This window comes from Scomber scombrus, chromosome 20 (assembly GCF_963691925.1).
Source record: "Scomber scombrus chromosome 20, fScoSco1.1, whole genome shotgun sequence".
NCBI classification, from domain to species: domain Eukaryota; kingdom Metazoa; phylum Chordata; class Actinopteri; order Scombriformes; family Scombridae; genus Scomber; species Scomber scombrus.
The window spans coordinates 21672202-21699701 of record NC_084989.1 but is presented as its reverse complement, the minus strand read 5'-3'; the positions used below and the strand labels follow the sequence as shown (position 1 = coordinate 21699701).

General features: G+C 36.5%; 1 protein-coding gene across 1 annotated transcript in view; it reads right to left on the bottom strand.

Moving 5' to 3' along the window:
* Positions 1-24182, bottom strand: part of vps41 (VPS41 subunit of HOPS complex) — a 31267-nt gene extending 7085 nt beyond the window's left edge. Inside the window, exons 1-17 of the mRNA XM_062441370.1 lie at positions 24000-24182; positions 23619-23657; positions 18156-18263; positions 16124-16201; positions 10306-10380; positions 9221-9283; positions 7827-7892; positions 5068-5187; positions 4835-4981; positions 4683-4749; positions 3518-3615; positions 2655-2784; positions 2421-2536; positions 2204-2322; positions 1206-1287; positions 837-929; positions 605-732 (exon numbers count right to left, since the gene is read on the bottom strand). Coding sequence (XP_062297354.1) covers positions 605-732; positions 837-929; positions 1206-1287; positions 2204-2322; positions 2421-2536; positions 2655-2784; positions 3518-3615; positions 4683-4749; positions 4835-4981; positions 5068-5187; positions 7827-7892; positions 9221-9283; positions 10306-10380; positions 16124-16201; positions 18156-18263; positions 23619-23657; positions 24000-24020 — 1550 coding nt within the window. The 5' untranslated portion in view covers positions 24021-24182. The remainder of the gene's footprint in view (positions 1-604; positions 733-836; positions 930-1205; positions 1288-2203; positions 2323-2420; positions 2537-2654; positions 2785-3517; positions 3616-4682; positions 4750-4834; positions 4982-5067; positions 5188-7826; positions 7893-9220; positions 9284-10305; positions 10381-16123; positions 16202-18155; positions 18264-23618; positions 23658-23999) is intronic.
* Between the last annotated feature and the right edge of the window lie 3318 nt (positions 24183-27500).

Here is a 27500-nt window from a genome sequence, read left to right as displayed (position 1 = left end):
TCCTCCTTCCTTCCTCCCTTTCTTCCTTCTTCCCTTCCTTGCTTCTTCCCTCCCTTCCTTTCTTCCTTCCTCCATTTCTTACTTCCTTCCTTCCTATTTTCCTTTCTCACTCCCTTCATTTCTTCCTTCCTCCCTCCCTTTCTTCCTTCCTCCCTTTCTTTCTTCTTACCTTCCTAAAATCTAAGTCCAGCTGTGTTTCATGGATACTGACATGATTTATAAGGGAGATCATTTCTTATAAAGCAACATTTATCTCTCATTTGAAAATGTATTCATTAGTTCATGTAGATTTTAGAATATAAAATAAAGATATTTGATGAATAAAGTGAGTTTAATTGGTACTGTGACTCCATTTAAGCCCATGTGTTCTCAAAATAAGCCAACGTCATGATTTATTTACTAAATATATAAAACAAATATTGATTTCAAAGAATTAAAAACAGCAATATATGTATTCAGTAACATGTTAAATATTAAAAAATGAGGAAAAAACCCTCCTGAGTAAAATCTTAAAGGTCTGACTTCAGATGTAACCTCCTTTATAATCATCAACATGTGACTGAAACCTTTCATTTGAATATTTAACTGATGACTGATGACTCACAGTTCAGCTAAAGTAGTGAGTAAGGTGCTGTTAGTTGGGTCTCTCTTCAGATGGTCGCTGACGGCCTGAACGATGGCCATGTTGTTATAAAGCTCGCCGGGCCATTCTCGGACCAGAGTGGCGAAACCCTTCAGTGGAAAAGCAGAAAAAGAAAGTGAAGTGGAACAAAGTGTGGGATGGATTAACGCTGGGGTTGTCACAGGCAACGAGAAACACTGAAGAGACAAAGTACCTCATAATCAGTTTTGAGAAATTCATGCAAGATCATTTCGTAGATGGCCGGTCTGAGACGCAGATCCCCGCGGGGCAAATACTGGCTGATGGCCTGGAATAAGAAAGAGAAGAAATACGATTTAGATAAGATTATAAGATGAAAACAAGACAAACAGAAAGCTTCACATTTCACATCTAATCCAGAAGCTGCAGCTGTTAAATGTGTTTGACTGTTTTTAGCTTTGATTTGATTGTTAAGAGTTAAAAATAAAAAAAAGGGGGAAAGTTTGCTGTCATTTCTATTTTGTTCTATTTTGCTGCCTGTATATATTTTATTTTGTTACTTTAACATAAATAAAAACTAAACTGTGTTTTGGATTGAACTTACCTTCAACTGTCCGATGGTCTTGAATCTGTAAACTTCATTTTCCCACAGCTCCATATTTTTTCCAAGAACTTTTTGGCATTTCCTGCATCAGAAAATAAACAATTAAGTCATTCATATTTTTAAAAACAGAAAAAAAGAAGCAGAAATGGAGAAAATCTTAGGAACTGACATCCCCCTCTAGACCCACTACTATATATATTATTATTATACTAAACCTGAACCCCAGTTTACCACTGATCAGTGCTATCTAAGGCATATATTGTTGATGATTGTAAGACATATTATTACTATAGGTACAAAAAAATCAAACATGTCTATCTGATGGAACATATGACCGCCTTCCTACAGCTAAAAATACCTATATTAATGAGGAGATAGACACCTGTTATTCTCTATGTGATTATATGGACTTACGGTGTCATTCTGACCCTATTTGCGGCATTATTTTATTTGTATGTACCTTACATATGTGAGGAATGAAGCCCAATTTCAAGGTGATTTTGTTTTTTTTGAGTTAGGAAGAAGGTTTAGGACCATATAATCACAGACTTCTTCCTTCTCCTTTTCAGATATTTCATATTTATTCATGTTGTTTATGAGAATTTGCTTATTGAGAGTTTGAGGTATATATTTACTGTTCATTTTATTTATCATTCTTGTGTTTTTTTGTGTTTTAGTCATTTATTACATGTTCAAACTAAGCACAAACATTAAAAAATTGTTAGTTGTGCATCACCTAAAAATGGAAAATGTTCCTCACTTGGGTGGGAAGGCAAAAACTCATCTTATTTGCTCTGTAATTATGGTAATTTTAGTGGAAATGAATCATAATTATGTTTAGTTATCCTCATTTTTTAATATTTTATAGAGATGATCTTAATCTGACTGTTAAAAAGGAAAGTTTCTGTAGAAAAAGACACATTGGATACAGTTTTTCAAACATTTTACACACAGATCAGCTCATAAAACACCTGCAGATCCTCTATTTTAACAGCTACCTTGCAGCAGTGTCGTAGTCTCCTCTCTCCACCAGGTGATTGATGTAAGCCATCCCGATTTTCTGAACATCGTGCCTCTTAATGTTTTTAAAACTGATCTCTGCAGCCATCAGCGCCTCCTGTGCCACAGTTAAACCACAGTTACAAGACACAAAATTACACTTAAATTACACTCTGTAACCTTTTAGCGACATTCATAAAATCCAGCAACACAAACCTCATATTTCTTTTTTTCCAGCAGCCAATCGATGTGGTCGTCTTGGTCTCGCTCTTTGGCCACGACGATGTCTTTGGGACTGATGATGTAGAAGAGCGACTCTCCCTCAGAATGCTCTGTTAATGAAAAATACGTTTACGTTGCATCACGGCTGACATTTGATAGTCGAAGCATAAATGAAATCAGAGTGCAGTAAAAAAAAAAAAAAGGCCTGCGTGACATTTATAGTCTCACCGAGGCGGTAATCTCTGCACTCGTTGTCTTGGAAGTTGCGCACAGTCAGCGCGTCTGAAGATATCTCCTCACAGTTCTCAGGGAGAGGCTGGATGATGTCGAGGCGAGGCCGTGCACGAAACTCCTCATCCTGCTCTCACACACACACATATGTGTCCATGTGGTTTAGTCAAATTTAAAGGGGTTAAAATGTGAAAATAAACGTATGAATAACTTGCACACATTCTTTTTTTTGTGGACCCAGCATCAAATTTCTGCTTTTAATCCATTTTGAGAGAATATAATAGAGGATTATGGTAAAAATGTCTAAGTGGTGTAACCATAAAAACTTTGTACCAAATAATTCAACTTGCTTAAAAACAGTAAATTGTCAATAAAACACCATATCAACTAGTTTGGCATGATCTTACATTATAACTTTTATATTAAATAAAGGTAATGGAATACAATTGTTCTAAATATTACATTTACTCTGGTAACCATGGAGATCAGGAAACATTTACATTGTTTTTAAATGAAGTAATTATTAGTATAAGTCCACTTAAATACACTGTAGGTGATAAAATATGTAATATTAATCATTCTTTTGTGGTTACACCATTTGACATTTTCAGGAGCATTCAGTCTTACTTCTCAAAAAATGGTGCAAATATCATTTCAAATGATATAAAACCAACAAAAATACAAAATGTACATTTTAACAAACCTGATGCTGCTTTTAAATCTATTTTTAAAGATATTTTTGAATTGCTCATCTTGCCAAACCCTTATTTGTCGCTGACCCTTATACACACACAATATAAGTAACAATAATATAATCAACATTTAAGCCTTAAACACATATGTAAAAGAAGCATCATTACCATGTGATCAGAGTTCTCCTTCACAAAGTACAGCGTGACCAGCTGATCTGCCAGCGGTGCCAGGCCACTGATGAAAAACTCTGTGTCGAACGCAGACACTGTTTTGAAAGAGAAACTTTATTAAGTTATCCTCTTGATATGGTGGTTTAATCAGTTTATGTGTTGGATTTGGTATCAATAATAAGAATACACAAAGTGTTTGATGCTTAAATCTTCACAATAGAACAGCTGGAACTGAGAAAAGCAGCCTTGTTCTGAGCATGATTATAACAGATAATGTGTTTGCATGGCCGGATCTACCTTAGGGCCCTTTAGCTTAGAGAGGTCTCCATGATGGGAGCGCCATAGAAATATAATACAAGGCTTGACCCATACTTTAAATGGTTACTTGGTTGTTATCGTCACTGTCGGACATCGAGTATGGACTTAACCCTTTGTAGGTCACTTTGTGTCATGATATCTGGTCAAGAACTAAATCTATTGAACCCATTTAACTTTTTTGGGACAATTTTTACCACTTGTATGAGGTAGGTAATGCACAGACAGACCACAGACTGTGTTATGGTTGCTATAGATACAGGTTGTTCTATGGTTGCTATAGATACAGGTTGTTCTATGGTTGCTATAGATACAGGTTGTTCTATGGTTGCTATAGATACAGGTTGTGCTTTAGTTTATAAACGAAGAATAACACAAATCACTGCTGACATAAGAGATCCTGCTGGAGACATTTTTACATTTTCATCTTGTACAAGAACAGAATGAGTCTCTCACATGTTTAAAAAAAAAGTTTTGAACAAATGAGGTCTGTAGAAGTCTGTAATATATAAAATTTAGGGTCAATAAGAAAAAAAAATCCATGTTTTATGTTGTAACTGGCCTCAAAGAGATAGGAAAAGCAAAAAAAAAAAAGATTTAAAATTGCACTTTCTTGGTGTGACCTACAAAGGGTTAAGAAGTTTCCACCCAAGCAGCAGGAAAATTAAGTCTCATGATTGACTGTTTTAAGCACATTGAGTTGTTGCTCCTGTGTATGAAATGCGCCTTTGCCTTGAAAGGGTTGTAAGAGCGTGAGTTAAATGATTAGGTGTTGACAGCTGCTCATTTATTATACTTGACAGATAAGGTGACTGACATCCTGTTTGTTTAGTGGTGTGTTTTGTACCTATTTCCACATAGCGGCTGGGCAGATCTCTCATTTCGGTGGGATTTCGCTCTTTCACGACACAAATCTGAGAAGAAATTAGACCGAAAAAAAGACATTAAAACTGGTATAATAAGTGCCTTTAATCTAAAAGTAGTTTTAAAACAGCTAACCTTAATGGAAGTGCCCCAGCCGACAATGAGAGTGGCGTTGTCTTTCCAGCACAGGCTGCAGGGATACATGTCGGGTCTCAGGCTGACGTTATCTCGCAGCACGTTTGTTATCCGCTGTTTAGTGCTGATGTCGTAGATTTTAACTCCCTGGAGAGAGAAAACAAGGGAAACCAAACTTTAAGCATATTTAACATTCATTATTTTTTACATTATTATTAGGATTATTAACTCACCACATTGTTGGCCCAGGCGATGAGGTTCGTTCTCCACTGGATATTAGTGATGGATCCCTCGCCTTCATGTAGAACAGACGTCTTCCAGCGACTCAGCCAGTTTCTTTCATACAGAAGAAGCTTTAAAAAGGAAATCAAGAGAATATTTAACACTATATGATGTGCTATCAGTAGTGTTGTCATTAAATTACAGTTACTTATGAAAGTGTTGATGATTACAAAGGAGGTTACATCTGAAGTCAGACCTTTAAGATTTTACTCAGGAGGGTTTTTTCCTCATTTTTTAATATTTAACATGTTACTGAATACATATATTGATGTTTTTAATACTTTGAAATCAATATTTTTATATATATTTAGTAAATAAATCATGATGTGGGCTTAAATGGAGTCACAGTACCAATTAAACCCACTTTATTCATCAAATATCTTTATTTTATATTCCAAAATCTACATGAACTAATGAATACATTTTCAAATGAGAGATAAATGTTGCTTTATAAGAAATGATCTCCCTTATAAATCATGTCAGTATCCATGAAAAACAGCTGGACTTAGATTTTGGTGCTTAATGGGAACATTTACCCTAACAGCTGATCTTAGATCTTAGGAAGGAAGGAAGGAAGGAAGGAAGGAAGGGAGGAAGGGAGAAAGGAAGAAAGGGAGGGAGGGAGGAAGGAAGGGAGGAAGGGTGGAAGAAAGGAAGGAAGGAAAATAGGAAGGAAGGAAGGAAGGAAGGGATGAAGGAAGGAAGAAAGGAAGAAAGGAAGGAAGGAAAGGAGGAAGGAAGGAAAATAGGAAGGAAGAAAGAAAGGGAGGAAGGAAGGAAGGAAGGAAGGGAGGAAGGGAGGAAGAAAGGAAGGAAGGAAGGAAGGAAAACAGGAAGGAAGGAAGGAAGGAAGGAAGGAAGGAAAATAGGAAGGAAGGAAGGACAGATGGAGGGAACATTTACCTTAACAGCTGAAAACATTGGTTAGAAAATTAGAAAAGTAATTAAATGTAATAAGTTACATTACTTTGATTGAGTAATTGAAATAGTTACATTACTTACTACATTTTAAATAGAGTAACAAGTAATCTGTAACCTATTACATTTCTAAAGTAACCTTCCCAACACTGTCTATCAGTCACTCAGGGGTGCAGTTACACAGTTTCGCCTACAGAGGGCAGTAGATGAACAGCACACTGCAGAGGAACAGCTACTTATAGCAGTGAAGCTGAATAACAGATTTAACCTAAACTGTGTGTTAGGGGGAGGGAAACTTTCTTTTTTTCCCCCCAACACTGCAAATAATGAAGTGAAACCTGATTTTAGTCTTAATTCCACTCACAATAAAGACAGATTTGTTCATTAGACTTCATCTGAGTGAAGAAAGCGTCACACTCAGTGGTGGATGAAGTCATTTTAAAAGATTCACATGGCCGATGTAGGAGATGGTACGAAAACCATAAAAGAGAGGGGTTGAAAATGTGACGCATGATTTCATTCATCACTCTCCTCCTTTCATCATAATGGTTATAGCTTCTCCGGGGCTACACACCATTTATTGTACTCACTGTGGATGGTGTCAATTATAGGAAGAAAAAAAAAAAAAAACTGGTCCAAAACTCTGAGACCACTACGAGAAAGTGTATTTACCATCTTAGCAGTGAGCGCTCGTCTTGCCACAGATGTTGTGCAAGGTTTGTGTGGTTATTTATTTATTTTAACCACAATGCAACGTCCCATCAAGGCGGCCGCAGCTCAAACCCTCATCAATACAGATTAATGTTCAGGCCTTGTGCTGTACATGCTGCAGAGGACAACGCCTGTCATTCACATTCCCTGCATTGTTACTGTCCTTACAACAGTATTTATATATATATATAAACTGGAAAAGCATCCAAAAAAAGTACATAATATTACCAAGGAGGCAAAAAGGGGGGAAGGTTGTGTAGGCTCTTTAATTCAGCAGTTGGGCTATGTTAATAAACAGTTTGCTCTACAAAGAGATGATATGACAAAAGAACTGTGGAGACAAAATTGAATTTCCTTTGACAGGATGTGGCTCCCGTTGAGGCTTATTGATTTTCATCACAGGCGCCTTGTGGAGGCCTTCACAATTTGGAACTGAGAGGAATCAGCGCCGATTGAAAGAAAATGGCAAAGTAACACTAACAATGGGGTTTCATAAAAAACCCCAAAAAAAAAAAAGAAGTTGTTTTTCCTCACCCCTGTTGTATAAATGTCAGTATACTTTATTAATGGATAGCTGTGCAATCACACCACTGCAGCTTATAGCGTGTGTGTGTGTTACTGGCATTTACTAATACCTACTTTTACTTTGCGAAAAAAACGATAATGACAAACTTAACGTCTGCTACTTTTCACCTGACATACCAACCAGAGACAACTTTCAAGAAAAGAGATCACTGTATGCGCCCGGAAATCCTAAGACTATGTACCCTCTTGATAATGACATCTATTTGGTGTGCTTGTGAAGCATTGCCTTTCAAACACTGTTGAGCGAACAGCACTTTGTGAAAATGGGCAGCTCTCCCGAGAGCACTCCAAGCAAAGAGAGACAGAAAAGTAAGAGCCTTTCACACCAGACAAAGGCCCCCGCGCGCATCGCCTTCTTCAGCCAAGCCGAAGTAAGAGAAGGTTTTGCAGGACTCTTGTTTCACCCGGGAAGCAATCAGGATGAATTATTGTGGCAGGAAACGGCTAAAAAAGAAAGGGGCGAAAAAAGTGTGAATAATGTTCTATTCAAACCTACCTTATTGCCCCCGGTGACAAACTGTTTGTAGTTAGATTTGGTGAACTGAGGGTGTAGTGCCACCACCTATAAAAGCATAAAGGAAAGAGAGATTATACCATAAAAATGTTAGAAAGGAGGAGTGAAACATGTCCAAACTATTCCATAAAGGGCCGTGTAGACCTGTCAGGATATCTACTTTTATTGGACGATATATTGTCTCAGAAATAATCGCGATAAACTATATTATTATCATTTGAAGATCATTTTATACCACTGATATAATGATGATATAATAGCAAATGGGGGTATGCATTTGTGTAATAATAATAATTGTAGCATTCCACATTATTTACCTTTTTAGAAAATTATTCACCAATGGCATTGAAATCATCATGTTTCAACTCGATAAAATGGATCTGCTAATATATAATCTCTATCCCGTTGGCAGATTGCACTTATGTTTTCATTTTCTGGAAGTTTTACTAATATAAACAAGGCAGCATGTGCAGCCTATTAAATATACAGTATATATAGACCTATAACTACTTTCATTGGACGATATATTGTCTCAGAAATAATCACGATAAATGATATTATTGTCATTTGAAGATCATCTTATACCACTGATATAATGATAATATAATAGCATAATAATGTAAAGGGGGGGATTGGAGACTTCTGTAAAAACACAGACTGCCATTATGGTTGAGGACAGAGTTATTTACCTTTAACTCTTCTGCAGTCTCCACTCAGGACGAGCACAGTGAGGAACGGAGGACACTACTCACTTAGCCAATGTGACATGAATAGCCTCTTAGCTGCTAATGTGAAGTGTGGCAATGCTGAGGTCAAAGGTCATGTCCATGCATCATACGATAAGTCCATATATAGACATGTGGATGCCGAAATTTACGTTATTGTACGATAAGTCGATAGAAAAATCTACATGGACTTAATAATTTCTTAAATTTCACCCCAGTTTGTATACGAGTGGGGTGTTAAAAATGAATGATAGGTGCCAGTTTTTTAATAAATAATCACTTTATAAAATGACAGAGGAGGTTAGGAGTCCAATTGTCCACCAATTAGTGGACAAGTTGATTCTTTGAACCCTTTTTTTCTGGCTCTTGCTTTACCCTCACATACTGTCATATTCAAGCCATTCACAGTATGCAATGGCAAATACTGAGGTCAAAAAATGATCATACAAAAGTCGATATAGGCATGATGATGTTGATAATTAAGTTATTGTACAATGAGTCCTGATAAGCCTTTGTGCTCAATGTAAACCTGCAGTCACACGGCCCTTTAAGGACTAGTTTGGATAGTTCAGACATGCCTGCTTTACATCATTACACAGAAAATTGGCGACAGATATTTGCTGAGATGCTCGAGTTTTCAGAACTGCTTACTTTGACGGGACAGTCGAAGTTCTCATGGAACCCCTCCCTCGTATAGAGACCGAACACTTGAACCTGAAACGGAGACGACACAGCAGAATGACAAGCAAAAGGTGAATAAAATCTCTCCTCTAATTGCTGCCTCTGCAACTATCCGAGGGCCAGCGGGGGGAATTGTGGTCGGAGAAGACTTTGATTGGCTCTCCACTTCTCCGCTGGGTCACCAATTAGTGGACAAGTTGATTCTTTGAACCCTGCAGGGTTTAGAAACAGTAGGCCTAATCTTAAGACTTGACCACAGCCTCAGCAAAACTGTAATGTACCATTAGAGTACACGATACCTTGTTTCTCCTTTATCTGAGGCCCCCCAAAAAAACATGATACTCTGATGCAATCTGTTTTTATATATATATATATATATATATATATATATAAACTGCACCAGCGAATAAGGACTGAGTTAGATTTCAAAGGATTAAAAGCTAACTGACTTGGTTGAGGGCAAACAATTGATGTAGCATTGATTTTAATTGTCTGCTCCACTTTATGTGAGTATGTGACAAGATCTTGTTTTTGCCACCAGAGTGCTGGAAATGTGTGTGTGTGTGTGTGTGAGGGTGATATCAGAGAGCATATCTTGACTGTGAAATCCATGAAGGATGGTGGTAATGATGAGAAGAGACAAGATAACAGCAAGGTGGAGAACATGGAGAGGGTATCCATAGACGGCTGATGGCTGACTGACAGCTCATCGGATCTGAGTGCAAAAATTGGAAGCTTTTTATAAATTCCTGCATCATGAAAAAAATATGGGTTTATGTGTTCGGTGTGTGTGTGTGTGTACGCGGTGAAGATAAACCTCCAGGTTAATGCTCCGACTGTGAAAAGAAGTGGCTTCCCAAAAAAAAAGTTCCACATCATTAGCATAAAGTTTGATAAGACGAGTTTTTTTTATATGAATCTGAAGGCGAGAATTATGACAGATGAAAAACACTGATTGGTGATTTCTTTCTCGCCCCGTGTCCCCACCCCCCCCACCCCACCCCAAGGATCAGTAACCACCGGGTGATGTGATGTGATGAGCGGAGAGATCTCACCTTGCCGTCCTCGGAGCAGATGCCCACATGCTCTCCACTTTCATCCAGACTGATCTGGTTGATCTTCACTGAACTCTGCAGAGACAGAATATCACAGCATCTTAGGAGGAATATCTTCGTGGCTGACATTTTATATCCCACTAAGTGAAAAAATGCTGCCCGAAAAACTTGATGGTCACATACTGTACATAGAAAAATGAGAAGAGCTTGCACATACTGTCATACTTAAGCTGAAATATTTATTATTGCGCAACATTTCGGGCCTGTCCGTCCTTCATCAGGTGTATGTGCAGCATCCCAACACCTTCATATACAGTATATACACACACACATACATATAGGAGCTGCCTCAATCATCCAAACATCCAGTCAGACGACTATAAACATTGGTTTGACTGATGACTACCTTGAACTCACTCACCAGTCGGAAGATAGCATTAAAAAGATTAGAACGACTAAAAAAAAATGACACAATCAAATGGAGCCGATAAATCTCGAGCGACATCCGCGTAGCCTTTAAAGCTCTTCAAAAGGTCAAAAAATAGAAAAGGAACAAGTGAATTAAGAGCAAACATGCTGATATATCATGAATCTTACAGTGTTATCCTTTCTATAAAAAAAAAAAGGGGGAAAAGGTGAATTAAGGAGAAAAGTCTCAATTTGTCAATGATTTGTTTCAGTGTCATCATACGTTAAACATTTCTACATCTAAATGGTATTAAATAGTCGGAAATGTCAAAGATGTACTTAAGTAAATAGCTAAATTAAAGGGGATGAATGCCAATACATCAGTGAATCTATAAGGTAACATCCATCTAATTTAAATAGTCGGGGATTAAAGGGTGCGGAGGACCAGTAGACTTAATCACTTTGTTTAAATTATTCAAAAAACACTGTAAGGGGGATGAGAAGGTGGATCCACACATATTAAAAAGGTATTGCAGAGCAGGGAGGACTAATTTATTTAATTATTTTACTACTAACTCAGATAGGTATTTGTCTAATAATTATTATAACATTCCACATTACTGATCTTTTTAGAAAAATATTCACCATTGGCATTGAAATGTTGTTAAAAATCGGACAAAATCGGAGGGAGGCCACATCATGTTTCATCTAGATAAAAACAGGGCTGCTAATAGACTGTTGGCAGACTGGACTCATGTTTTAATTTTCTGGTGGTTTTATCTTATATATGTAGATCTGTCATGATATCTACTTTTATTGGACGATATATTGTCTCAGAAATAATCGCGATAAACGATATTATTGTCATTTGAAGATCATTTTATACCACTGATATAATGATATATGAATATAATGAATATAATAGGATAACAATGCAAGGAAGGGGGGGTGGAGTGTAGGATTGGATCAAGGTATCATACGATAAGTCCATATATAGACATGATGATGCTGATAATTACGTTATTGTGCGATAAGTCGATAATTATTGTGACAGGCCTAGTTGCAACAGTGGGTCGTTAAAAAATTAGAGATAGGTGCCTGTTTTTCATAACAACTCACCTTATAAAATGACTGAATTTGGGAGGTTAAACATGGAGCTGAAAGGTGTTTCTCTTTTTTTTGGCTCTTGCTTTGTATCCTCACATAATTAGTTTCTCAAAAACCAAATTTCTGTACAACAAAAGTCATTCACGAATACTTCATCATCAGTCACAGATAAAAAGAAAGATTAATAATTTATTAATGAAGCTTTTTCAGAGAGCAGAGAGAGTTTATTCTTCAGTTTTTACACTAAAATGGAGAATGTAACAGTATTCTTTTGAATTTTTTAAATAAATATGGGTCAAAAACTCAAAAAAAACATGTATCAGCTGCACACAAATGTTTTTAAGAAGTTGAAATATTTCCATGTTTTGTTTATTCTGGGTCACATTTGGCGCTTTTCCACTATACAGTTCTAGCACGACTCGCCTTGCCTCGGCTCGCCTCGACTCGGCATGGTACCAGAACAGACCTTTTCCATTACAAAAAAGTACCTACTCAACGTGGGCGGGGTCGTCATAGCACGGCTCCGCGAAACTGCTGTGACTTTGTTTTATACGCGACACAAAACACATAAACAATGGAGGACATTGAGGCAGTGGTGTACTTGCTGCTGTATGAGGCTTTCTGTCACAAACAAAGCAAGAGAAGAGAAACGAATGGCTGTAACTATGGTAACGCTGTTGCCGGTATTTAAAAATGCCGGGTTTGATTCTTGTGTGGGACGGCTCATGACTCTTCCAGTGACTCTTCTGACCAATCAGTGACCGACAGTCTGGTGACGTCACATTTAGTATCGGCTTGGCTCGCTTGGAACCTCACCAGAGCAGGTACTTAAAAAAGTACCAGGTACCAGGTACTATCCCTGATGGAAACGCAAAAAAAACCGGGGCGAGCCGAGTCGTGCTGGAACTGTGTAGTGGAAAAGGGCCAATTGGGAGAGGTCATCAAATACCAGGCTAAAAGTGAATAGTATTTAAGGTGTTTTTACAGCTCTAAAATGTATAAAATTGGTCAAATTTAACTCTGAACAGTATGTAAGGGGTTTATAGCTGCTGATTTTTATACATAGTCTTACATAGTTTGATATAATCTCCTCGTCCTGTAAAACTGGCTGTGGTACTAGACAAAAACAGAGTATTTCTATCAGTTTCTTTACTTTATATCATAATAGAAACTCCCTCATTGTTTATTATAACCAGGCGGGGAGTTACGGTCCTCTGAAATGATGCCAACGCGGAAGTAACTTAAAACTGCATTCTATCAAAAGGCCACCAGGGGGCGACCGTTTTGGTGTCAAAAGGACTTCCGTCTCTATACAAGTCAATGGAGAATTCACCAACTTCTCACTTTATTTTCTAACCTCAGTAAACGTTTTCAAAATGTGTTTATGGTCTCAATCGCTAGTTTAAAGCCTTCTACAATGCAGTATGATGTTCATTTGGGACATTTTTGCCTCCCTGATTTTATATGTGACGATAAAGCAGGGTATGCATTAGGGCGTGGCTACGTGGTGATTGACAGGTTGATTGGTTCACAGGTTCTTTTTACTAAACTTGCATATATACTGAAGATTAGTCTTAAAGCTATTAAGCAAATGCACAAAATCATCATCATCAACTCCTCTGGATCGCCTTTAAAGATGCAGGAAATGTTGTTAATGAAGCTCTAACAGTTTGGGAAGATCGGCTAAAGAGATAATTATAATAACGCTTCCTCACAAACATACTGTACGTGTCAATGCACAGAGCACGGCACTAACTAATACAGTGTTATACAGGTTAGGAGGTTCCTTTACTGTTGATGCTTTTAACAGTTCAATCATCACTCTATAGGGCTCTTTAGATAAAAGGATCAATCAAAACGGCATAAATTACAGCAAATGTTACTTTAAAAACCTTCCCTAAAGGATTGCCGACGCATCTGTTTAAACTAAAGGAGGAAAAGTTTTCTTGCTTCTCACATATTTAGCATCTCCGCAGCACATCAGGGGGTTTTAGTGAGTCGATAAAAAAAAAAAAAAGTACTTTTCTCCCGATACGTCACAGATCCATTAGAGTCTCGTCTGCTCAGTGAAACAGCTTCATAGTTTCTGTAAGGTGACGACTGATAAACTGGAGGTAAGGTGTTTAGGTGAGGAGAAGTAGAAGGAGTTTTCAGCAGGAACACACTACTACACTGATCCTGATTGGCAAAAGTAAAACAGTAGGACTGAATCAGACATTATAGACAAGTATTATTGTGTGAAATCTTCCTTCAAGGTACTAAAGTAGGCGAAACACCCAAAAATGTCTCCTCTTGCCTCCGTTTAAAGAATTAAACTAATGCTGTGTCTCACATCTCTTATTCTGTTTTTACACTTCTGATAATATTCTGATAATATTCTGTGTTCACACAGAGGTAAACATGAAGCACTATGAGAAGAAAGGATGGAGGAAGGAAGAACAGACAGAAAGATGAACTATGGACACTTCTCATCCTCAACGGACAACATCTAGGCTACGTAGCAGAAGGAAGGAAGGAAGGAAGGAAGATAAGAAAGAGAGAAAGAAAGAAAGACATATCAGGATTAAAACAAAGGAAAGAAAGAAAGAGAAAGAAAGAAAGAAAGAATGAAAGAAAGAAAGCAAGGATGACAAAGAAAGAAAGAAAGAAAGAAAGAAAGAAAGACAGAAAAGGATTACAGTGAAAGAGAAAAAGAAAAAGAAAGAAAGAAAGACGGAGGAGGATGAGAAGTGTCCATAGAAAGAAAGAAAGAAAGAAAGAAATAAAGAAAGAAAAAAGAAAAAGAAAGAAAGAAAGAAAGAAAGAAAGAAGGAGTAGTGGAACATTGTAACTACAGTGATCATCTCCACATTAATATAAATCGTGTGTTTTTTACACTCAGCTCCACTTTACTGTTACATAGAAACCATCAGCAGCTTTAATTGGTTAATTTAATAGTAGATAATTAACAGTCTGTAATGATTTTGAACCGTGAATAATAACGTGAATAATACCGTGAATAATAACGTGAATAATAACGTGAATGATAACGTGAATAATAACTTGAATAATAACGTGAATAATAACGTGAAAGATTAGAGACACTAACCTGTTGAAATTTATGAATGAGATTATAGACACAGCATATATAAAATCTGTCTTCAGGACTTTATCGTTCGCCTCCATCGAGGACGTTCATGTTCTGTCCTTGGTAAGTTCTCCGTTACTTTATCGGCCGATTCCAGTATTTTATCTTTTTATATTTACACACAGTAAGTTTTAAACTGGACTTTTTCTTTTAGGTCAAAAGAATAATTTAGATTCAGTATCGATCTGTTTTAGTTCTGCTAGTGTTGAGAAAAAGCTTTGAAACTTCATTTAGTTACTGAAAGAGTTTCTGACATTGTAGAAAGATCCGAGGTGACCTCAGTTTCACTAAAGTGTTGTAAAATGTTGGTTTAATGTTGCAGCACCGACAAAGAAAGAAAGAAAGAAAGAAAGAAAAGATGAAAAAGAAAAAAGAAAAAAGAAAGAACAGGATGACAATGAAATAAATAAATAGAAAGAAAGAAAGAAAGAAAAGATGAAAAAGAAAGAAAGAAAGAATAAAAGAAAGAAAACAGGATGGCAGGAAATAAATAAATAGAAAGATATAAAGAAAAGATGAAAAAGAAAAAAGAAAGAAAGAAAAGATGAAAAGAAAGAAAGAAAGAAAGAACAGGATGACAATGAAAGAAATAGAAAGAAAGTAAGAAAAAGAAAGAAAGGATGACAATGAAAGAAAGAAAGAAAGAAAGAAAGAAAGAAAGAAAGAAAAAAAAGAAAAGTATGACCAAAGAAAGAAAGAAAGAAAGAAAGAAAAGGATGACGAAAGAAAGAAAAAGAAAGAAAGAAAGAACGAAAAGGATGACAATTAAAGAAAGAAAGAAAGAAAGAAAAGGATGACAAAGAAAAAAAGAAAAGGATGACAATGAAAGAAAGAAAGAAAGAAAGAAAGAAAGAAAGAAAGAAAGAAAGAAAGAAAAGGATGACAATGAAAGAAAAAAGAAAAGGATGACAAAGAAAAAAAGAAAGAAAGAAAGAAAGAAAGAAAAGGACAGACATAAAGACGATCTCACTTCAGTCAAGATTTCACAACTTTAAAAGGAGAAATTATGATGTAATATTCACTTTATAGTCTCAGTTTAGTAAAGTATAAAACACTGTAAAACATTAACGAAGCAGATGAGTCAAAAAAGTTAATCACAAACACCAGCAGCCCAAAAATACTGTCATCATTACAACCTGAAGGACTTTTTATTTTATTTGTTTGTAATTTACTCACAATTTCAAACTTCTGAGTTACATTCCCTTGGATGTCCAGCAGGTACACCTTTCCAAAATGGGTACCTAATGCAAGAAACTGGAAGAAAGACAAAAAAAAAAGAAAGAGAGGGGGAATAAATGTGATGTAAATTAAACTAGAAGACACTTGAAAGCAATTCATGAGAGTTTTTTCTTATATATTTTTTTGGGAATGGGAGGGAGGAGGAGGATGTATAAAAAAAATAATAAATCTTGTGCTGATGAAGGCTGTGGGAAAGGATAATAATATTAAAAAAAATAAACTATATTTCTTGGAGCAGGAGCGACATGGGCTGACTGGGGATTGGGTGGGCTTGGAGGCAAAACTGTGAAATTGCAGGGGGGGGGCAGGAAAAGCCCTATTTATTAAAGCACACAGTGTGAAATGGCATATTTTTTTTCTTTCCTCCTCCTTCTTCTTCTTCGTCTTCTTCTTCTTCCACAAATTAAAATGCTTAAGCATAATATATGCACTGTACATCTGACTTATTCCCATGGTCTCTCTCTCTCCCTCTCTCTCTCTCTCCATCACCCCTCCTCCCCTCCTCCCCCTCTTTCCTTTGCCCTGCCACTGTGCTATTATTTCGACTGAGCAGCAACTGGTTTCTATGTTCTGTGCTTCAGCAGAAGTGCATGTGTGCATATATATATGTGTGTGTGTGTGTGAGTCCGCTGGGACAAAAAAAAAAAATTATAGAAACTGGGGGGCTTTTGGCATTAGATTAAGTGTGTGTTCTTCCACCTTAGCCCCTGCTCCCTTGCCCTCCTCCGCCTCCTAATCCCTCCCCTCCCTCCCTTCCCTCCTTTTTCTCGACCAGCATGTGGATGTGCGGCGAGCCCCACCATGCTTCAGTGCAGTCTATAATGAAATGCTTATATTTACAGGCACAGCTGAGCATGTCAGACAGAGCCCCCCCTCCCCCTCCTACGTCCCTGCAATCCCCCCCCCGCCCAAATAATATAACCCCAGAAAATAAATAAATAAAGGGTTCAACCTTGTGAGGCGGAGCGACTTTTAAAGGGATTTATCAGAATGGAATTGTTCAAATGAAATTCCCGATTCAGACACTTAAAATATGAGGCAACATAAGGCAACGCTGTCGGTGGCTTTAAGGTTGTGGGAGTTTGCCACGATGGCGGCGACGGAGGTGGAGGTGGGGTAGGAGGGTGGAGGGGTAGGAGGAGGGGGGTAAGGGGAGGCTTGTGTGACCAGACCGGTCAAAGCTGCATGGAGAAAAAAAAACCCAAGTCAGATCAAATTTAGACTTTCAGCAAAGCAACGTCTCACACTGTAGCAAGGTTGCAGTTTTTAAAAAAAGGAGGAAGAAGAGGAGGAAGAGGAGGAGGAGAGAGGAGGAGGGAGGGTGGTTGAATCCTCAAAGTAAAAATAAATAAATGAAAATCAATAGTTCATAAAACATCAGGTGAAGACACAAGATTGTTGCTCAGGTGTGACACCGTTGCCACGACGATTAACCGTCAGCCTGAGAAAAGTATCAACACTAAAAGAATGAAAAAGAAAGAAAGAAAGAAAGAAAGAAAGAAAGAAAGAAAAGGATGATGGCGAAAGAAAGAAAGAAAGAAAGAAAGAAAGAAAGAAAGAAAGAAAGAAAGAAACTAAACTGAAAGAAAGAATTATCAGAAAAGGATGAAAACAAAGAAAGAAAAGGTTGACAAAGAAAGAAAGAAAAGGGTGAAGAGAAAAAGAAAGAAAGAAAAGGATGACAAAGAAAAAAAGAAAGAAAAGGTTGACAATGAAAGAAAGAAAAGGATAAGTAACAAAAATAAGTAAGAGTGGGAATAAAAAAAAGAGGAGAAGACAATCTGCAGCCTTTTGATGTACCTCCCTGAGTGGAGGAGAAAATAACGGGGGGGGGGGGGGGGAGAAAAGGATGGCCTGCCTTTACAGATTGAGCGGAGGAGATGAAAAACAACTTGTGTACATAATAAAGGACGTGGAGTCTGATGACGTGGAGTCTGACCCTTGTGATGAGTCGGATCAGAAACGTTACCTTGTCATGGACGGTCATGCAGCTGGCCGCGTCCTTCTGCAGGATCTCTGTCACACCGTTGGACAGACGCTCGTATTTCAGCTTGGGCTCCTCCTCGCTGTCCTCCTCCTGGACCAGAAAAACAAGAGTCTAACTTTAAAAGAGTTTCTACAAAAAGGTGGACAGATAGAACAGCTCATAGTAGTTTTGTTTTTGAAAATCATTGATAAAATCCTTCATGTAGAAATATAAAAAAGTTTTTAAAGCAGCTTCAGGTTTGTTAAAATGTATTTGCACCATTTCTTTTAACCAAAAGTAAGACTGAATGCTCCTGAAAATGTCAAATGATGTAACCACAAAATAGAAATAAAGAGAAGAGGAGGAGAAAGAATAAAGAAAGAGGAGGAAGAAGAGAGAACAAACAAGAAGTTGCAGAAGGAGAAAAGAAAAAATGAAAGAAAGAAGGAAAAAAAAGGAAAAATAAAGAGAGAAAGAGAGAAAGAAAGAGGAGAGAGAAGAGAAAGAAAAAGGAGAGAGGAGAGCGAAAGAAAGAGGAGAGAAGAGAAAGAAAGAAAGAAAGAAAGAAAGAGGAGAGAGAAGAGAAAGAGAGAAAGAAAGAGGAGAGAGAAGAGAAAGAAAGAAAGAGGAGAAAGAAAGGAGATAGAAGAGAAAGAAAGAAAGAAAGAAAGACAGAAAGACAGAGGAGAGAAAAGAGAAAGAAAGAACAAGAAGTTTCCACAGGAGAATGATGAATATTAAATATTTTTAACAAGTTTAACAATCATTACAACATAAAGAGTTTTTTTAATGCTGAAATTCTTTAGTTCAAGCGTCTTAAATGTGAATATTTCCTGTTTTCTTTACTCCTCTATGATAGTAAACTGAATATCTTTGAGCTTCAGGACGCAACAATCACCATTTTATAGACTAAACAACTAATCGATTAATCAACAGCATCATCAATAGATTCAGTGATAATGAAGATAATCATTAACTACAGCTCTACAATGAGAAGAAGTCTGTAAAAAAAATGAGTCACATACATAAAATTGTCTTGATTTGACTTTTTAATAATGTCGTCATGAGTCACAACACCTGAATTTTAAACTTCAACACAATAAATAGTATTAAAAATGATGCTCAGTATCTTGATATTGATATTTTGATACCATAACAAAAAGGAAAAAAAGTCCTCTGCACACAAAATAGGAAAAGGAGGTTTCATCTCTGCAGCTTGGGGTCGAAAATCTGATTGTAGCTCTGTTTTTTTCTGTCTTTTTATAGCTTTGGTACTAAATTACATCACTGATTTGTTGTCTGTTTTACTGCAAAACATCTGCACTTTATATGTGGTGATATTTTATCTTGTGTACTTCTTATTGCTGCTTATTTCTTTTACACTATGTTTTTAATATGCTGCTTTTTAATCTTATGTGCTGCTGCCTTTATCTTCTTAAAGATATATTTGATCTCAATGTTACCTGGTTAAATAAAGGTTAAGTAAAATAAATTCAATACTATAAAAATGTATTTTTAACTGAGATTGCATTGTTTTAAATATGTGGTATTGTAAAAGTCTTAAAGCATCGACACTTGACAGAAATATGTCTGCATGTGTGTACAAGACAAATCTCCCATTACCTTGCGTGAAATGCAGAATAAAGTCTATTTTTCATGAGCGTTCATCCCCAATCAAATATATGCATGTGGTCTTTTTCATAAAGACAACTTAAAGTATTCTACTGTGTAACACTCTGCAGCGTAGAGCCGACATTTGCGGCCAGTCACAGCCTGAATATTACTCATAATTCAGTTTCTAACCAATGCTGCACAGTCTGTGGCTGCCCAGAGGGTGCATCAACTCAAAACATTGTCTGCCATTATGTGCTACTGGGTTGGAAGGTGGGGGACAATAGCGTGGAAAAAATGTTATTTTCAAAAACAATCCTTTCCCACTCAACAATGCCATATCTAGGCTATTTCCTGTGTATTCTGGTTGTGAGATTTCTGATGCGAGGGCATTTGTCACGGGTTTCAAAGGCGTATCAAACAACAAAAGGCAAACTTCATCCCTGGAGAGAAACTACTCATTTTCAAACTTTTGCCATCTCTTGTAAGTTGCCCTTTGTTTTGTCAACTACTGAGCTTGGCCCCTTTGTGTTGGAGCCATTTTTCTGCCATATTCTTTGCCTATTGGCAATCAGAGATGCAACAACAGGCCGTTCACTTCTAGGATAACGTTCCTCAAACACACAAGGAGGAGAACACTGGTTACAAATGTACATTAAAAACGTTATCTTCAGTTTTTCAAGCCTCATTTAAAGCAATAATCAACTGGCTATATATACTAATCATTAAAGGAACCTCTGCAAATGTGCTTTCAGTGTGAGTGATAAGAGATGAAATCCACAGTCCTCATTTAAAGCATTTTAGAGTTTATCTGAAGATAAAATGAGGCTTCAGCAGTCTGAGTGATTCATATAAACTGGATATTTCCCACACTTACTTCCTCACTTTTTAGTTAAAAATTCCCTCTGTGCTTTCCTGTTCAGCTGCAGTGGAACAAAAAGAGGGAATTTGGCTCTAAAAAGACTGCAACATTAAAATATATCAACGTGATTTGACTCATTCGGACGGTTGAAGCTTCATATTAGCTTCAAATAAACTTTTAATGTTTTATCTTTTGCACAGAAATAGGATTGTGGATTTTGTCCTCCATCACTTACATTGTAAATGCATTATAAATGGATCTTCTAATGGTCAGTATGAACAAGAGGAGTTGATCCTTAAAGGCCAAACAGAAGCTAAGAAACTAATAAACCCAAACCACCATCCACCACCATGATTTTCTATCTTAAAAACTGCTTTTTGGGAGCACAGCTGCTATAAAAAAAAGCATATTTTGAGCACAAATTTGAACCCAACCTCACAAACTAAAAAAAGACTGAATCCTCCTCATTTAAAATAAAGTTAGGATCGAGAAGAAAACTCAGCTCAGTGTTAAAGTTATCACCACCGCACTGACTCTCCCATCTCTGCAGTATGAATTTTCCACACAGAAATTGGATTACTTTGTTTCTAGCTCTAAATTGAGGAAGAGGAAGTGCAATATGTCTATTACTGTAGTGTTATTATGTGCAGCTCAGGATTTGATCCACCGTACTACAAAGTTACAATGAAACCTATTCCTTCTAGATGAGTCATCAGGCATCAAAAACAACACCTACTCACAACAAGGCTTTTTACTGCATTATGTCATTACAGATGGACGAGTATGGTCAAATTACAAGACCGGAGATGAGCAGGCCTCTGACTTACGAGATCCGCAGTTGTTATCCGGCTAATTTCTTCTGTGAGTAGCTGAAAGAAGAGCACACATACCCCCACTGCCTTTATCCTGCAGGGCTGCTATCAAACACGTCAAAGCAGCAGGCATGAAATGGTATATTGTAAATAAAGTAAATGGAAACAGCAGGCAGTGGTGGAAAGTAACTAAGTACATTTACAATTTTGAGGTACTTTACTTTACTGTAGTGTTTCCATGTGATGCTGCTTTCTACATCTCAGAGGGAAATATTGTACTTTCTACTCCACTACATTTATCTGACAGCTTTAGTTACTTTTCAGATGAAGATTTGACACAATGGATAATATAACAAGCTTTTAAAATACAACACATTGTTAAAGATGAAACCAAAAAGCAGTGTGTAGTCAGGCTCACATTTCAGATGTCTATGAGTTGTTAACAGCTCCACCAAATACTGATTTTTCCCTCTAAACTTCTCACATGGTTTCATTTCAATAAATGTTCAAATGATCCAATATTTCAGCAAAAATCTACTTCTTCTTTCCTCTCCATTAATCATCTCACCACCCCTCACATCTATCTGCTGACCCTTTGGAGGGGCCCCACCCCTAGGTTGGGAACCACTGGACTAAACTAGCTAACTGTATATAAAGTAGTGTAAACTAGCTCCACCTCCAGCAGCTACAACAGTAACATGCTGCTCTAACACTGATGCTTCACTATTAATAATCTAATGATGTCATAATAATAATATATCAGTCAGAGGACCAAACCACTACTTTACTGTAATACTGCATACTACATCACTCATAATACTGCAGTACTTTTACTGTAATACTGCATACTACATCGCTCATAATACTGCAGTACTTTTACTGTAATACTACATACTACATCACTCATAATACTGCAGTACTTTTACTGTAATACTACATACTACATCACTCATAATACTGCAGTACTTTTACTGTAATACTTTAACTGCATCACTCCTAATACTTATGTACTTGTACTGTAATACTGCATATTACATCGCTCATAATACTGCAGTACTTTTACTGTAATCATCCCACAGTCGCAGGTGTTTGTTTCCCTGTGAGTGTTCATGTTCTACAGGGCTGAACACACTGTGCACAGATAGAAAAAAATGAAGGATTTCATCCTTTTTACAAGCTTGGATTTTTCCTTTTGCTAATTTTTAACATTTGTTTTATTTATGGGAGGTGCAAGCAGCCTTTCCGTTTCATTCTACTCTCTGCTTCCTGAAAAAAAACCCAAAAAACAAAACACAAACTCTCCTTCCTGCCAGGTTGATGTGAAGAGCTATATTTTATTTAGCCTGCTGTGATTCTCAGAAGCACAGGTGTACTGTAACATGCAAGAAGCTCAGTCATAATATTGATGGATGTGGAAAGCTATCTGTAATTCATGAGTGTTTGACGCCTCTCGCAACCTGACAAAGATTCTTCTGGGATCAAGCTGTGTTGATAAAGGCTGGTTATATATTAAGGTTTTTTCAGTAAGCAGGGATCTTTATTTGAGTTCAGAAACCATCAATGCTTGACAGGACTGGACACAGCCCTGACATTGACAATATGTTATTGTTGATGGACGAGCTGGTGCAACTGCAAGACACTCTCAGGAGCTGATTCTTCTCACTATATATATATAATAAATTGCTCTTTTTAATAGACATTTTAAGATGAGCACTAATTAATGTTAGTGATGTTTTAAAATTCAATGACTTGGTTATATAATAATGCAAATAATGTACCGCAGCCGGTACAAAGACTCTTTTCAGTTCAGGAGTGTAAATATGGTTTAAGAGTTGTTTCCTGTTCCAAAAGCAAAAAAGAGATTAAAATATGTATTTTTGTTGTTGGGGTTAACTTTGGAGGGCTTGTAGGGCTATTTTTGAGAGTTACACATTGAAATAGTCTCCTCTTTTATCTTTTTTCTAATTTTCTTTCTCATTTTTTGGTGGGTGTAGCTTAATTTGATGTGGGATTTTATGTAGGATAGGCATACTATGCATTACTTTATCAGCCTTTAACATCATACATTGATTACTTTATGCTGTTATTTAGAATTTATATACTTATTGTATACTGTAAGTGCTTTCTGTATGTTGTGTTGTGATGACTGAATAAAAACACTCTACTAAAATGTTTTCTTACCTCTGATTCATCAGTGAATTCCTCACTAGGATTTCTGGCCTGAAAGAAGATAGAACAGCTTTAATCAGTCTAACAATAGGTGCTATTAATAACTCTTAAACACAAAAGATAGTAGCTGTGAGACATTTGGATGTTGTGTCATGTATGAGTATTATTTAACTATAATTTAACATTATTCTGCAATATTTGTTTAGTCATGTACACACACATCAATATAATCTATATTCTATGCAACAGATTAGGAACAAATGCTAAATAACAAGATTAATCAATGCAATAGTCAGCTGACAATATTCAACGACCACATTTTTCATGTTTTTGATGCATCTACATATAAAAACATCAACATTACAGCAGCTAGTGTTAGCCTGCTATGCTTACCTGCTCCTCCACTTCCGCCATTGTTAATAAATATATCCAAAAAAATAAGCGTCTAAATATTTTACTGCATATTTAAAAACGCACAATATCGCTGTTAGGTTTCATTTATAATGTCAAAAAGGCCTGGGTTTAAAACAACGATGTGATGTTTGTTGTCGGAAGCCTGCAGCAGCCTGTCATGAGTTCAATCACGTGACTGGAGCGGACCCGTGAGGAATTATGGGTAATGTAGTCTTTCTAACAGAGGTGAAACTCAACCGTTTAAACAGAAAAAAGGTGAAACTCAACCGTTTAAACAGAAAAAAGGTGAATTTAATTACCCTAAATTAACAAAAAAAAGTACAGGTAAGAGCTTTAAATTGTTTTTCAGCGTTATATTTATGTTTTCCTAAAGTGTCAATGCATTTAAATGTATTTTTTGCCAGTTTTTAGCTCCTCTTTGCTCAATATTTCTTACTAACTGACCGCTAATGTTAATTAAGCTAACCCTCTTTCTTCTCGGGGGGATTTAAGCTTATTGTCTTTAAACTGACAATGTCTTAAACTGCTTCAATTACACGATATTATTCTCTAAACTACAAATCATATATCCAGAAAGGTTTTATTACAACTCCAATAACTTTGAACAGGTGCCAAATACTAAATTAATTCCCCCTAAGTGGATTATATATATCAGTTTATGGCTGCAGTGGAGGAAGTATTCATATCCATTAACTAGCATATTTAGGTGAAATCAGTGGTTTAAAGTAACTACGTTTATTATAAGTACTTTTAAGGGTATTACTTTACTTTGAGTATTTTTATTTTATGCTATATTGCACTTATTTTCTACTACATTTTTATTTAATTATCATACTTTCAACTCTACCACATGTATTTGAAAGCTTTACATGAAGAAATATTACATAATTTGATGAAATACAAAGAAATAGTACATAATTTGATTAACTGCAAAGGCATTGAAACAATATTAAGTCATTTGAAACAGCTCCCATCCACCTATAGCGTCAAAATACTGCTTATACATTAATGTATTTATAAAAATAACAACATTATATAATATATAATACACTTACAGAGGTAATAATGCTGCATAATGAGTAATTTTACTTTTAATACAAGTACTAATTGGTGATAATTCTGTAATTCTTTTACTAATATAGGATTTTGAATTTTGAATGCAGCCCTTTACATTGTTTTAAAGTAAATTATCTGACTATTTACTACACTGAGTAGCAGCACCTATATGTAAACATCAATAGACATCAAGTCCTGCATTAAAAACCAACATTATTATGAAATATTTAACAAAATATACCAAAGTAAAAGTACGGATATGTAGTCTATTAGATGCAAATACTCAATTTAAGTAGGTATACCTCTGTATTGTATATAAGTATCTTAGATGTATATTTATTGATCCCCCTTGGGAGAAAATCAAATTGACACAACAGTACAGTGGAAACAAGTGGCAGCATAAGGGAGAAAGTGTACTTAAAATAGAATCAACAATAAAAAGGACAAAAATAGGATAAAATAAAATACTATAAATATTACTTTGTATAAATAAACATGCAGTATATAAATGTGCAATATGCAGAAAATCTGAGATATATACATGTGCAATGTTCCTGGGATTTACATAGTAAGAGGTAAACTAAATACACTCATGTATGCTGTTGTACATGTGCAGCCTCAGTCTTACATCTTAGAGTAAACAATATGAATTCTTACATCACTGAGGAAAAGTAGCAGCATCTAAATATAAACATCAATAGATATAAGTCCTGCATTAAAGGTCCAACTTTATAGTAATATATTTAACAAAATATACCACAAGTAAAAGCAAGTTAAGTAGGTTTACCTCTGCATTGTACATAAGTAGCGTAGTTGAGTAAGTGCACCTATGTGATGACCAAAATAGCGTCTATGATTTGTTTTAAACTTGCAGCGAGAGGTTTAAATCTTAACATTAAAATTACCCAGAAGGTTGTTTTCAGTCATGTTTTAAAAGACATCAATAGATACAAATCTTACATTTAAAAGTCCAACATTATTATAAGATTTTGAACAAAATACACTAAAAACAAAAGTACTAAAATGGTAGTGGTATAGAAATACAAAGTGGCATTAAATGCAACTACTCAAGTTAAGTATGTTTACCTCTGCATTGTACATAAGTTGCATAGTTGAGTAAATGCACCTAATTACTTTATACCAATGGCTATACTTGTGGGTAAGATGTGACCAAAATAGCATTTATGATTTGTTTTACACTCAGAGTTAGAGGTTTAAATCTTTACCCAGACGGTTGTTTTCATGCATGTTTTTAAAGACAAGTTAATTATACTACTAGTTTTGTATATTTTTACAGACATTCCTGGACTCGGTGGCCCAATGAATCCCTCAGATATTAGTCGACTCTCCTGGTGCTTCCTCACCCTGCTGACAGCTGCTTGCCAGAGTCCAGATGAATGCCAAAGGTATGATTTGCCTCATCTTTATTGAGATTGTCTCACACTCCCATCTTCCCTCATCCATCCTCAGGAGAATCCTAATGCACTGATACCAAGAGGGAATAATTTTTTTTCCTTTACAATCTACTTAGCAATGATTTATTGATTGTGGCTTCCACCCTCACAGAGAATTACCGATCCTTTTTGGGAAATCAGATTTTCACACCTTTCATGAGTGTGTATGTGGCGCAGGTCTCCGGAGACAGTGCGGGGAGGAAGAGGAGGAGGAGGGGGGGGACTGACTTTGAGGAGCAGCGGTGTGTGAATCTCTGCGGTGTCACTCCTCTGCTGCCAATGGTATGCCCAATGGATGTCCCTGTGATTCTCTGTTGCTCTTCCCCGTCTATAGTCTATAGTTTTGCATTATTTATTGGCTGATAAATACAGTGTCCGGGCGTCGTTTCAATATGTTTTCACCCCCCCTTTTTTTCTCCTCCAAACCTTTAGAAACTCTCATATCATAAGCATGCAGGAGCTCCTCTGAGATATAAGCATATCATAGAAAGGAGAAAAAAAAGAGGAAAATAATAAAAAACAACCCTTGCCCTCATAGGAGGAGTCAGATTAGTGTGCTGAAAGCTTTGATGCTCCAGAATGTCAGCTCCGCGGATCGATCTGGCAAAAAACACACGCACAACTGACCAATCAGAGGCGTCTATCTGTTGTGGACCTGCTGGGCACCGTGGTTTACAAGCTTCAAAGAGCTCCTTTTAATACACTGCTTTGATAGCCCTCAGCCTTCACTGACCCACCAACCATCCACTGGGGAGCATTTTAGCTTTAGTGGAATAGAGAGAGGGATAACTGTTGATCATATTAATGAGTGTGAAGGGGGAGAGAAAAAAAACTACTCACATCTTGATTACTTATATTTTCCAATCATGAGTAGCAGCAGAGATGCAATTGAAGTTGATTTGGTTTTATGCAATTTTACAAAAAGTATAATAACAAACTGCATTTTTAATGAGTGAGCCACATAAAAATC